This window comes from Haliotis rubra, unplaced genomic scaffold (genome assembly GCF_003918875.1).
Source record: "Haliotis rubra isolate DU_JTF1 unplaced genomic scaffold, ASM391887v1 Scf668, whole genome shotgun sequence".
NCBI lineage: Eukaryota > Metazoa > Mollusca > Gastropoda > Lepetellida > Haliotidae > Haliotis > Haliotis rubra.
Genome location: NW_025767377.1, coordinates 391,582 through 405,681, shown reverse-complemented (window position 1 = coordinate 405,681; position 14,100 = coordinate 391,582). Strand labels below are relative to the sequence as shown.

The following is a 14,100-nucleotide window of genomic DNA, read 5'->3' as shown; positions in this document are numbered from 1 at the left end:
AATGCAAGTCAATGCGTTTTCTAAATTAGTCCTAATGAGAACAAACCATCCTGGACCAAGTCAACATCAGTATCCATCATGGTGTTGACACAAACAAATCCTGTATTAAATGGTAATGCCTTTGTAAATATCATACAGACAAAATGGGAATTATTGTTGATTGTGTTGTAAATTAATGACAGGTGCCATGTGCCATGCAGCATAACAGCCACGACTACTGTAGTGAGTTTAGTTTTACGCCGCTTTTAGCAATATTCCAGCAATATCACGGCGGTGGACATCAGAAATGGGCTCCACACTTTGTGCCCACGTGGGGAATCGAAACCGGGGCTTCGGCGTGACGAGCGAACGCCTTAACCACTAGGCCACCCCCTAGGGGTATGTTGACGTTCAGGGTGTTGTTAGCCACTATATCGGATATGAAGGAACCAAGACATGTCTCGAAGTAGTCAAAGTAACAGTCACCGTACAGAGGGCAGTTGCTGTCACACGAACACGGGGGCTTGGGTAAAGTTTGGCTTCATTCCGGCCGGAGTAAAACCTACACTGGTCTAAGTAGCAGCACTCGTATTCACACCAGGGCAAAGCCTGCAATTGTGATTCTGGCTTTCTTAATGACTTCGCGTACATCAGACTCGTTTTGAAATGATGCTCAATCAAACCATGAAAGCAACATCGTCCTGTACGAGGATACACATGTTAGTACATACAAGGGGCGTGGCTTTTTCAATGACTTCTATTACGTCGGTTCGTTGGAAAAACATTACTTTTGTTCTGTGAAACCATGAAAACAACGGGAATAAGTATAAGGATACATGTTTTAATATATTCATTGGTCAAACGCATGTTTGGATGAACCCTTTTAATGTTTGCTCTTCCAAGAGGCGTTAAAGGTGGTGTTTGTTGTTAACCTGCTTGGCGAGTTGACATAAATAAGAACTCAGTACAACGTGTGAGTGGCACATCTGTGTTAACATGCGTCTCGGTGAGTGCTTAAAACCACAAGTCGGAATTGGAGCAGCAATACACTTAAACGGCGCTAAGTGAAACACAACACATGACATTAAGCCCCAGAACTCCAACATGGTACCCATGGAATTAACCCAGGCATGTCGAGCGAACGTTTCAACCACAACCCTAACATACCGCCCCTTGTTAGAATGAACATACTGTATCCGTATTATACACGATTTTAAATAAATTGTCAAATGTATTTTTCATTCGAATTCCTCGGTTTATATATAGGTCTAGTCGTAAACCACAACATACAAGGTGAGGTGAGGTGAAATTGGGTTTAACGTCGCGCTGGAGAATATTTCGCTCATATGACGACGTGCATGCGTGTGTATGTGTATGTGCGGCTGCTTGTACTAGGCCAGACTGAAGCTGGTTTTATAGTGCTAGCCCACTGAGATACTATGCCGCAGTGAAGCATGAATACTCCACTCAGACACATTATACTGACTCCGAGCCGACCAGTCCTTGATGTACCCATTAATGCCGAGCGGCAGGCAGGGACCAACAAGTACCATATTTTAACGTCTTTTGGTATGACGCGGCCGGGGATCGAACCTGCGACCTTCCTCTCTCCAGGCGGACACTCTTACCACTACACCACGGAGGTGGTCCACAACATAAAAACCCTAACGGAAACCAAACACTCTACATTGCGGAACAAAACAGAAAAAGAAATATGAGGCTGCTGTTTTGTGATCACGTGGGATGCCAATCCAGTTGCTGACATGGCATTATGCCTTCTGTTTTTGTTGGGTGGGATGAGGCTGAAGGTTAGGACTGACTTGTTGACAACTTGTGGTTGAAGTGTTTGTTTGTCTGGTAAGACAAGCCTTTGCCAAGCATATATTGCCTTGGATACATCATACTCCAATGTCATATCCCAAGAGTGTAGATCAATGCTCATGACATCACTCACTGTATTATCTATTCCAAGAATGCTGCATATGGTGATCAAAACCAAATAGCAAAGTATGTACCACAAACAACAAAATCAACTGAATGTTTTCTCTTTGTTCTTTATCATGTTATATATACAACCAAACTAACATAAATCAACTGTCAGATGAATTTTGATTCCATGAAAGTGGTAGAAAATAACTAAAATCTCCAGATGTGGACTCATTGAAGCAAAGCACTAACATTGGACACAATTTTCTTGCAAATTTGAAATATAATTTACATAATATGTGCACCACATTTTCATATATGTTCATGCTAATTATCAAATACTGAGAGCACATTATCTCCATCCTTCCATTATCAATGATGATTTGGGCCTCTGCATATGTCTGATCAGGAACTTTACACAGAGCTTCTCACATATCTGTGGAATTTGGGAGGATTGACAATTCATGTATTTTATCAATTGAAATGTTTGACAGTTCCCCTTGTTTCATTTCAATCGTATGACAGGAAATGGAACGAGGGTATTAATCTTTATATAATAGACTGGAGAAATAGTAAAACTGATCATTAAGGATGAGGTTAAATCGATACAGAAAAGTACATGTGATGTACATAACTGTTTAATTTGATCCATGTTGCCCTGTTATGAATTATTTTGAACCCCCTAACATAACAATGCATAAAACAAGGTCTCATTCCTGTCGGCATAAAATAGATGTTTTCATCAGTTGATAGTCACAGGTTGAAACCCTGTAGATTCTAACACGCTTTGTGATGGGTGACAAAATGCCAACAAGAAATACCTTTCAGCTTTATAATGCCTCTCATTTATGTCCTTATGACTCCTAACAAAATACATTGGGTGAAGAATATCCCCCAATACCATAGGATTGTAAAAACCCTGAAATTGTATATTGGTTCGGCAAAACAAGAATCTTGTAGCTCTGTGGTGTGAACAGAACTCCTAGAATCATATCCACTTCTCATACATGATATGGAATATTAACACACAAGCACTATTTGTTACAACATGAAAATGCCATGACAATTATTCTGAGTGTCTTCAGATATTGTGTAACTTTGAGTGACATCCTTCAGTGATGAGCTGATGCAGTGAACTCCCCGCCAGTAAGTGACGATGTTGCTATCTTGCAGCACCACCACCTCCCTGCTGCTGTTGCCGTCCCCGCTGCAGGCCCTGCAACACACAACACTCTCCCTCAAACAGTGATGACTAAGATGCCTCAGAATAGAATAGAATAGAATAGAATAGAATAGAATAGAATAGAATAGAATAGAATAGAATAGAATAGAATAGAATAGAATAGAATAGAATAGAATAGAATAGAATAATACTTTAATGCCTTTTCAGGAATTTGTGTTACATCAGCAGAGCTACTGACACATTAGAGAGATACCAAACATATTTACATAATTTCTTTGACTTAGGTATCTTCACATTTGTTTTAGAGAGATATGGTACTTGGAATAAAGGATGTACAGGCTTTCTTAGTTTTCACAATTGGAACTTTGTAGCGGCGGCCTGAAGGGAGGAGGTTGTATTCCGAATTTAAGTAGTGAGTACAGTCAGATATAATTTTGACAGCTTGATTCACGATTTGCCGCTCATATATTGGTGATAAACATTCAAATCTGACTCCAGCGATTTTACTTGCAGTGTTAACAATTTTGTCTATTTTTTATTTGAAATGAACTGAGAGAGACCCGTACAAACAATCGAAAGAAAATGGTTAAATACTCTGAATAAATGCTGCATAAAAAGATGACATCACAGATGGGTTAACATTACAAGATCTAAGTTTACGCATGAGATGAAGACGTTGACACTTTTTGTATAGGGCTTCAGTGTTAAGAGTTCCAGTTCAGCTTAGAGTCAATGAAGGTTCCCAGATATATTGTTAACAGCAGCCATCATGTTCATGTGTTACATGTTGAGTTTTCATGAAAACTGATTCCAGGTGTTGCTGGTAAGTACAGATAAAAACAGTAGCAGCGCCTTCTCTGGAATTTCCTCAAACCTACAAAAATCTTAACACACCTCAATGTATCCAGCCCAAAAGATTTCCCTCCCCAATTTGCCCTTGATCAAAACAACTCTGGATTAACCAATCACCCAAATTTCGGGATTATAAAAAGAGCTGTGACCAAGAAACTGACAATTAATAGCGATGTGTTTATATGAACATGAACACTGATTAAAACCTTTGCCTAATCTTGAACAAAGACTTTTCAAAGTAGGATCCCAACCCGACAGCATTATATCAAGTTTAATGTGCTTTAATGACAAGCAGGACTGCTCAGTGCCATTTGAGAGAAGTTCATGGGAGAATAATAGGTGCAGTCAACAATGTTTTAGTAAACCTCTGAAAATACACTTGTGGTGATTCCAATAAAGCCTTGAGTTCACGAGCCTGAGATGAATGAGTGTGAGTGAGTGTGGTTTTACACCTTTTTCTTCAATATTCCAGCAATATCACTGCGGGGGACACAGGAAGTGTGCTTCACACATCGTTGCGGGGTACCCATATGGGGAATAGAACCCAGGCCTTCAGCGTGATGAGCGAACACATTAACCACTAGATTACCCCCAGCCCTGAGATGTCTTTTGCAGTGTTGAAATTTATGTGAGATCACTTGTGGACTACAAGTACATTCCATGTTCAACGGTTAAGGAGTTTTGCAAATGTATGTCGGACAGACAGACAGACAGACAGACAGACATACTGATCACCGGGGTTTCAACCAGGGGCAAATATGCAAAAACAAGGTCCTTGTGAAAGGACAACTATTCATTCTGTTACACCACAATTCTCTTCAAAATCTAAGTGTCCTTTCAATTTTACTGTTTAAATAAAGTCATCTGAGAATCGAAAAATACCACCACCATATATATCTTGTGTTTTAATAGATAAATGTCAATGTTCATCATGTGACTGGTCAAACTTGATCATGTGACTGGTCAAACTTGATCATGTGATGAGTCAGTGCTCAAGGTCAGTGTAAGTCAAGTCATTTGGGAGTCTTCACTGACATGTATTTTTCGTCCCTGGATTCTTAATAGAGGCACAATAATGCACAGCATTTTCTAAGTTCTTAGTACCTGATAATATCCGGTGTGATACCCACTCATGTACCATGATATCAACATGCTACTAAGGGCTTCATCGTCGCTAACAACATCCTCGGACATCAGTGGGGGAGGCGGAGGCGGTGGAGGCATCGGAGGTACTCTCTAAAACAAAAACCCAAAACACATGTTAGTCATCATACTAACTCGCCCCACATTTTCAGCATACAGTTGTTTAGCTATGCAATTTCAAGCTGAAAGACAAAATTTTCTGTTGATAATTAATAGGGTTATATAATCATGTTCCTCCATCAGCTGTGAATGTGAAAGGGATAACATGTAAAACAGACATGTCTATTAAATTAACGTAATGAAATGAGCTTGAGTATAGCTCCTCAAAATCTGTGCTTGAGTTGTTTCAGAACTCCTCTGTTACCTGGTAATGAGACAATGGTTGTGGCATATATTGAACAAGAAATATTGCTGTCACTGTGATGTAATCTGACTGTTCATTGGTCTGAGCACTCGAGAGAGCTGCAACACTATACTGCCTTCACTGGTGGTCCGAGACATTTACCATTGATTCAATTTTCGATTCAATTGTTGAACATTTCAGTTTGGTCAGGTATTGGCATTATGAATTGCGTGATAATACTAGCTTTATGATTGGTCGAATCCTTATGATCAGCAAACCGTTACATATTTTATTTATATGATTTTTTTGGTGCCAAACTAACATAAACATAACTGAGGCAGAAGGAGAAGTTATTAGCCAATCAAATTTTATAAAGGGAGGAAATTCATGTGCTGTCAACACTAAATGACAATTTCCAGTCTAAGCAGAAAGTAATGCCCGTAAAGGTAAACACAAGTATACCAATGTTTAGAAGAACATTGTTGAGAATAAGACAAGACAAGTGTTGCCACTAATATCGCAATGTCCCCCACCGCTAAAGAAGAATGAAATATTTACTAATCCCCCCATGTAGGCTGTCAACAGATTTGAAGACATTGGGTACAATAGTTCATGAGATATTGCGTTAACAAGAGTTAGAAAAGTGGTCAAAGTGTCGTGGTGACCTTGAAAATAAGGTCAACATCACCAAAATCGACTGGCGTCTGTGTAATCCCCCCATGTAGGCTGTCACCAAACTTGAAGACATTGGGTACAACAGTTCATCAGATAGCGCATTTACAAGAATCAGGACATACTTCCGAACACACACTGCTGAATCCATATTCCCCATTCCGCGTTGCGGGGGGGTCAATAAGGTAAAAATTAATACAATGAAGAGTATTTTGTTCCCTCATTTGTCATATGATGTAATTTGCAATGGTATCCACATTTGACTTGTCTTCAACCACACAATATGCCGATACAGCATTTTTTTTTGTAGCATTCTCAAGTGATGGAGGAAGGCAATCTGTATCACCCCACAAAATCAAGGAAAATAACTTTGTGTTGTTAAATATTTCTATTTATTTGGTGTTAGATTAGATGTCAACTTACTGGTCCTCCTGCGTGAGCAGCATGGTTTGATGGAAACCTGAATGGCGGCTGTGAAAGGGAAAACAACACGGGTCATGATTCGTTTGTCTGTTGTTTAATGCAGTAATCAGTATTATTATAGCAAAATGTTAACAATTCAGTGATTGATATGATCAGAAATCAACCATGCCTTCGGGATACATTGACACAGCAGGTTGCTGACCCTGATCCATCAAAAAGCTTCTGATGACCAGCTGATTGCTGTGAACATATTACTTCGTGGAACCCCTAAGGGGTTTATGCATAATTATGAACATTCAGAGCAAAATATAGTGAAGCCATAATTCTCAATGTCCTTGGAACCATGTAAACATTTTGAGTTGCTATTGCATAACTGCTATAACAGATTAATGAACCACAAATGAATTAACTAAGAGGGTTTCAATAATTGGGCAACAGCTTTCAGGAAAAGAAGGGTAAATATATTAAATATATTAAGAGTAATCAAATTTATGCAAATACATGTGTATATGCATTTGCACTGTTTCATATCAATGATTTTGTTATGGTCCAGTAATACCCTAAATACCCACAAGTCAAAACATCCAATATGTTTGTTGTTTGATGTTTAAGGTCACACTCAGCAATAATCTAGGCATATATAAGGTCAGGGGTGGAAATAACCCATTGCCCGACGTCCGAGTCCAGTGTTTTTTTCTGTCGGACAAGCAAATTTGTATATCACACTGTACCAGGTGTCCAGTTGACTTTCCAATGTTAATTATGTTGTTTATTTGCAAAAATTAACAAGAAAACGGCCGGTATAGTGGAAAAATATTATCAGGGCAAGTGACTTTACATGTGCCACTTTTCCAGAGTACACTAGCAATTATAAAGTTATTTCCACCCCTGAAGGTGATCTGTAAATAATCAAGTCTGGACCAGAAACACCAGTGGTTGATACTATGAACAACAATTAATGCCATCAGGGTAAACAGGCTATGAACCAAGTCACTAACCCTGACCACCCGACCCTTTAGTAGCGTTTAACAAGCATAGATTGCAGCAGTTCTCACCCTGAATCTCTGAAGGTGTATAAGTGTATTCAAGTTCTGTATGCTTTAAGGAGCTATCAACTCTGCTCAGTGTATTAAATGTACTGAATTATATTGAGAATACTAAATTTTCAGATTCAGCAGTAGTGAGTTGAATTTAAGGTGGCTTTTAACAGAATTCCAGTTTTACCAGTATGTCAGCTTGACATAGGAGCCAGAAGTGACGCAGGTCCCAGACTTTTAAGGCTTTGGTGAAACCACCGAGCATAGCAATGGTGCTGACACACCCAGAAAAGTAACAGGGGTGAATCAGGATTCAAACCCACATCACACCAGAAATGGGCTACACTTTACCTACAAGGCTACGCTACCACCCCTGATACTACAGTGACAACCTGACTTACATATGGCATTCCTTGAAAGAATGGGTGAGATTCATATGATGCTCTGGTCGGGTGGTCAGGGGCTGCCCCGCTGGACTTGCCCCGCCCACCCATTCTCTGGGGGGCAGCATTCTGCATAGTCACATCATTGCTGTCAGTCTAGGGACAAACACACAACATTACAGACCAGGCATACAAACAGTATACACAGCATACTCAGGCACAACGTTTAGAGTGATAATGTTATTTGACGAAGTCACCTCCAGAAGGTTAAAACAATTACCAGCCATTACTGACTGACTGATTTTGGTTTTACGCCGCTTTTAGCAATATTCCAGCAACATCACGGCAGGGGACACCAGAAATGGGCTTCACACATTGTACCCATGTGGGGATTCGAACCCGGTTCTTCGGCATGGCGAGTCAACGCTTTAACCACTAGGCTACCCCACCGCCCCTTACCAGCCGTTACAAAAAGACAATTAATCATGAAGACTTAGTGAGTAGATACCACTGACTACTGGAACTGTTAAAAAGACCATTGTTTCACTGCTGAAATAGTATGAGGCATCCTATTACCAATATTGCATTGGCAGAGAAATATCTGAATATATTCTTTCACCATCATTTCATGAACTCTCACATATTATATTCAACATACAGCATATATCCATGATGACAAAGCAGAGACCCTAAACTGCAAAGCCTGGTGTTCTGAGTTTCCAAGTACTAGGAATTTGTCAAGTCGTACAACAGGGGATGATTACACAGCACACAACTCATTTAATTTAGCGGGGCAATAACATATTTATATATTCTTTCCTCTAAATTGACTTATCATTGTCAAATACTCAGCAGCTAGCCATGGAAGCAGCATAATCACGTTTCCTGAGACGAAAGCAGCCCAACTGCTTCCACCACACTCGGACTGTGAAGTATCAGAGCTTCTCCTCCACAAACAAAACAGCTGGGACTTTTGTCAAAGAAGACCTCATCTTTTTTATCTATTATACAGCCCCCACCACGTGGAGTTACCTCCCTGCTACACATGCGCAGCCAACCAGGTAAGCACCTAGGCCCGTATCATCATTCCTTCTACTGAATAAATCAGTAAACAGAATTGCGGGGAGGTGGGTGGCCCTACCCCAAGGACGATTCTCTTCAAAGAATAGGAAACCTCTACAGGTTTAGCTAATTCTTTGCCATAGAGATCATCCTTGGGGTACATATATGCATTAACTCAGACTCCCAAAGACCGGAGGCTAGGGAGGAAGGGATTCTGTCAAAGTACACATAAATAGCGATCGTTAGGAAGAATGTAACAGATGCCACAACACTCACATGTCACGTGTCCCGAAGCTTCCACGAGAGGCATGATGGGAGGGTTACCGACAGGGAGGAAAGTACTGAGACCCGACCTCACAGGTTAAGCAAGACAAAGCGCACACAGTGCGACAGTAAAAAAACCCGCCCCCATCGCGAATCTATTAAAGAGCACCGTAAGGGGGAAAACCAAATCACAACCGACCATAATCTCCTGAGAGAAATCGAAAGTAGTTAGATATGATAATAGCGGATATATCAATTATACACAATTGAAAGCAGCGTCAACTGTCCAGATAACCAAGAGAGGAATAGAGAGAGGCGCCCCACTGGGACATGTGGTAAGAGGGCGTGAGTGGTCCCCTGCAGATGAACTGGCTGGGACGGACCCACGGCGACAGCCTGCAGGTTTAATGGGAGTTTGGGGCAGACCCCCAGCGACCGCGAAAAGGCTGCTGGGAGCCAGACGAAGAGGCCTGCTCCTTACCCTTACCTTTGGGGGGACGGCTCCACCTCCTACCTCTACCCAGCGGCCTAAGCCAGCCAGCAGACTCGGGCGTAGGCTGCGCCCCGGAGGAAGAACCCACTACGGGAGCGAGAAGCCCGTGGTTGCTCCAACAAGGCCTTAGAATCCTTGAAGGAGGTAGCTGCTGCAGAACAACATTCGGGGAAAAGTCCCCAGTGCTCCCTTCCGCCTCCAGAGCCGACCTTTTGATCAAGGAAAGGTACGCCTCGTGGACCACTACCCGCATCTGCTGCATGGCATTCCGGTAGACTTCCTCGTAAGTCCGGTATGCCTGGTGCAGGGGGGCACCCGCTTAGGCAAACGGTGGAACTAACCGCCCCTGCTTAGCTGCCGGGGCTGCACCTGAGGAAGCTGAGCCTCCCCCGAGGGCGACTGAAGTGAACACGCACTTGACAACCACCAGCACAAAGAACAGAGAATCATCCCCCAGCTGATACCTCTTAACGAGTTCGGGTAAATCGAACCGTAGGCGAGAACCAACCAGGAGGGGATCCATCATGTCCTGCACCAGGGAAGGCAGGATACGGAGCTGTGTCTGAGGGGATTGCCTAGGGGTAAACGCCTCACCCGGCAAGCGGAACTCAGTCGAGTCCGAGGGGGGAGGGAAAGGCCATACACAGTTCGCAGATTTCAGGGTGATGCCCCGCTTTCAGCTCTAGGGATATTCTGCCTGCAGACAGTACACCCAGTAAACGCCTGAAAGCAAACACGCAAGCATGTAGCTAACGGCGGAACACAGCAGCATAAATATACACGTCCAAAACATTGAAAATTACGTGAATGCGACAACGTGACACGAAATACTTGATTAATAACGCAATATTTCAACCACGTGGCATGCTAAACTTCCCGCCATGGAATAGCAACACGTGCGTAAACCACGGGAAAGCTAGCGTAAACATTTAATACAAAGTCACATAAATGAGAAATAACAGACTGCAAAGTCAATAAAACTGTTCTCTCAAGAACGAATAAAGACCATACATACAGTTGTTGAAGTCTCAGACATTGTTCTCAACAGAAGTAAATCAGCTAGTAACTCGGAACACGTGTGAATGCTTGAGTGACAGCAGAAGGAATGATGATACGGGCCTAGGTGCTTACCTGGTTGGCTGCACATGCCTAGCAGGGAGGTAACTCCACGTGGTGGGGGACGTATAATAGATAAAAAAAAAGATTTTTATTTATGGTACAATATTTTTATTAAAACATTGATACAACTGTCACATGCCATTTTCAGCCGCAGAAAATGCATATATGTACCCCAACGACGATCTCTATGAAAAAGAATTACCTCACTGAGTGAAACATTGGTGTGTGCTTTAGAAGTAGGTCGCGGCGGCAGGAGGCGATCCAGTGGCTGGTTTTCTTCATTCTGATATTCTGTGTATCTGACAGTGCAGGTGCTCTCAGCCTCATCAATGCCAATAATCTCTGCATCATACAATAGGCCATCTTCGGTGAACACAGCTCGGCAGGAATCTCCGATCTTCCACTGTTAGGACGACAGTATCTTGAAATCAACTTTTGTCAGTTTCCCACATGTAACTCTATGAACATGGATACCAATCAGTCAATAAGACCGTAATGAAAACTAGCTAAACTAACAGTAACTTAACCTATCAGTAGCTCAAAATACTGCAAGGAACAGTTGTAACTTTGCCTTGAAATCACAACTATTACATGGTGACTCCTCCCCTTATGTTTATCAAAAGACACTTGATAACAGACTGAACTCACAAATATATCAGTGGCTCAAGAAGATGTGTACCTTAACAAGTGGTTGGTGCTTTGTAAAAGACTACTTTCATCCTAGTGTTACATAATCCATCATTCCCACATCATCTGTGGACTAGTTCAGTTTGAAGTCATGCATTTCCCTTTTCTTGACTGGTCATTTGTTCTGTTTTCCCAACTATGTTTACCCCCAGTTTCAAAGGCTTAAGATCATCATGTATTTATGACAATTTGCAGTTTTAATGACATTTCCTCACCTTTTGCTGTTGCTTTTTCTTCTTTGGACGATGTTTCTTCTTTTTCTTTTTCGCTGCACCATCTTGTGTTTGTGTCACTGACTCTCCAGCCATTTCCCCATTCTCATTGGTGCCCCCTTCTCTTTCTGCTAATCGTGCCTACGTGGACAAAAAAGAAGAAAAAGAATTTTAGTTGGAGTCACTCATTATTCTAAGCAACATTGCATAAATTAAACTAAGTACAACATTTATCCCTGCGCTATGGATATTTGGATGCTTAAGATACATTCCTAGCAGGGTTTTACCTCAAACATGGAGCTCAAGGTCCTGGGGACCCCTAATTATTAGTTTTAAGGGTACTTGCAGGCAATACGAGGTTCCTGTGAAGTAACGGTGTAGAGAACCGTACCTTATGATAATTTCTTGAGTCATTGATCATGTGGACTGATGTATGAAATGATGCAAAACCCTGTTCCTAGGTTTCTGGACAATTACACGAACAACTGTAGTTAACTTAAAGACAAGCAATCAGAAAGGAAGGGAAAGAGAGGATATATGATTTTTTTTCGGGGAGAGGGGGGGATGCACGGTCTGGATCCACCCCTTGTTTATGGGTCCAGGACAAGTAAAGCTGAACTATTCTTGCAGTCTTGATAGTGTAAAGAAACTCCAGCTCTTAAGTTTACGGATTACATAATGTTTACTGATGAATTATGCTTTAATTATGGCATGCTTATCTTCACAAACACACATCTTCATGCCCTATGCCACCCTCAAAATGTAATGCATTTCTATCCCTGAATAAACATTGCCACTTGCAAACATATGACAGCTGAAGACATATATACTGATTACCCCATGATACTTTAGTTGCAACAATTAAGATATTTTGTATGAATCATCAGCCTCATATTGGACAAGATAATTAATGTTGTTACCATGGTTACAGAATACATACCTTCATAATTGATGCTGCATTATCATATGCCTTAATGAGTGCAGTGTCATCCCAAATGTCACTTTCATCACTCTGAAAAGGCAGCAAAACACGTTTCAACATTTATGTCATCAAACATCCACAAAGAATCGAAAGTGGTGCAAAATTGACAACACTATTTTGTGCACTCTGATGAAGCATGAGGGTGGTGCAAAATCAACATGACTTTAGTATGAAGATCAAGGAGGCATGAATATTAGCTATGTATACTTGGCGTGTAGATCAGTTAGTAAAATAGGAATAATACAGAGCTAAGATTTGCTGCTAATGCAGACATATATATACAGATGTACATCAGATTCATATAAGTTGGCAGTTCAGCACAATAATGTGGTTGTCAGTTGAATGTACCCACTGAGGAAATTGGTAGGACAAATGAGTGGCTGCTGTTATGAATGATGTGATGAGGACATACATACATGGTAGTGGGGGCACTATTTTATTTTAATCAGAGCTCCTGGGAATTTGCACTGCCAGGTTGATGCTAGGGTAGGCTAATGAGTTCATCTGACTGGCCAGAGCCATAGGTGTTTACCAAGTGAACCCTACCCAACAGTTTACTGTAGAAGACATATTTTCCTCTGTAACACTCAAACCCTAACTCTCAAATAACACTAAGGATAGTAAAGAGGGGCTTGACTTCAAAGGGCTGCCCAACCCTTTTAACAAATCCAAATGAGTGCTTGACAGAAATGGGGCTTGGGATGGAGTTGGTGGAAACCTCTGAACATTGAGGAATCGAACATCACCAAGTGAAAGTCATTGCAGGAAGCCTGAAATTAATCACTAACCACCTTTGACAACATCAACAATGGCCCATAACTTATTGACGATACTTATGATTTTACACTAACTTCATCCGAAAGACTGTCGTGACACCTTTTCAAAACACGGTCGGTGTTATGTCTGAGAAGTTGCATTTCCATACTTTCCCACAAAGACGACGAGAGACCTACAGGAAACGCGATCGTATGGTATACGTTCTGCAGTGCCCAGAGGTCTAACTTCGAAACGCACGCTGTTCGTTTAGTTTTTCAGCGCAACGTGACAGTTGGTCTTACACAGAACTGTGCATTTACAACACAGTGCACTATGAAATAACGATGGAAATAGCAATGTGGACATTTATACATAAAACTAAGTTACAAGATTTAGATTTTATTAATCATTGCACACCTCTTTTCCACGTTGAAATACAACATATCCACTCTCAGCCGCTGCCATGTTGCCTACACTCTCCATTTCTGGGTTGCAACCTCGAATGCGATTGGGTATTTCACTATCTAAAGCCAATCAAATACGTGCTCACGTAAATCTATGATGGAACTATTGATTGGCTACTA

At 41.4% G+C, this 14,100-nt stretch overlaps 1 protein-coding gene across 2 annotated transcripts; it reads right to left on the bottom strand.

The window, feature by feature from the left end:
* Positions 1-2,017: 2,017 nt before the first annotated feature.
* Positions 2,018-14,014, bottom strand: LOC124257592 (survival motor neuron protein 1-like). Of its 2 annotated transcripts, XM_046691690.1 has the most exons (8): positions 13,934-14,014; positions 12,719-12,790; positions 11,782-11,919; positions 11,082-11,282; positions 7,960-8,097; positions 6,522-6,569; positions 5,045-5,176; positions 2,018-3,121 (listed from the first exon to the last, which is right to left on the bottom strand). In XM_046691690.1, the coding sequence occupies exons 1-8, from the start codon at positions 13,997-13,999 to the stop codon at positions 3,068-3,070; spliced, it is 849 nt and encodes a 282-aa protein (XP_046547646.1). In that variant the 5' UTR covers positions 14,000-14,014; the 3' UTR covers positions 2,018-3,067. The 2 variants fall into 2 exon arrangements, with proteins under 2 accessions (XP_046547646.1, XP_046547647.1); XM_046691691.1 differs by lacking the exon at positions 7,960-8,097.
* Positions 14,015-14,100: the final 86 nt, after the last annotated feature.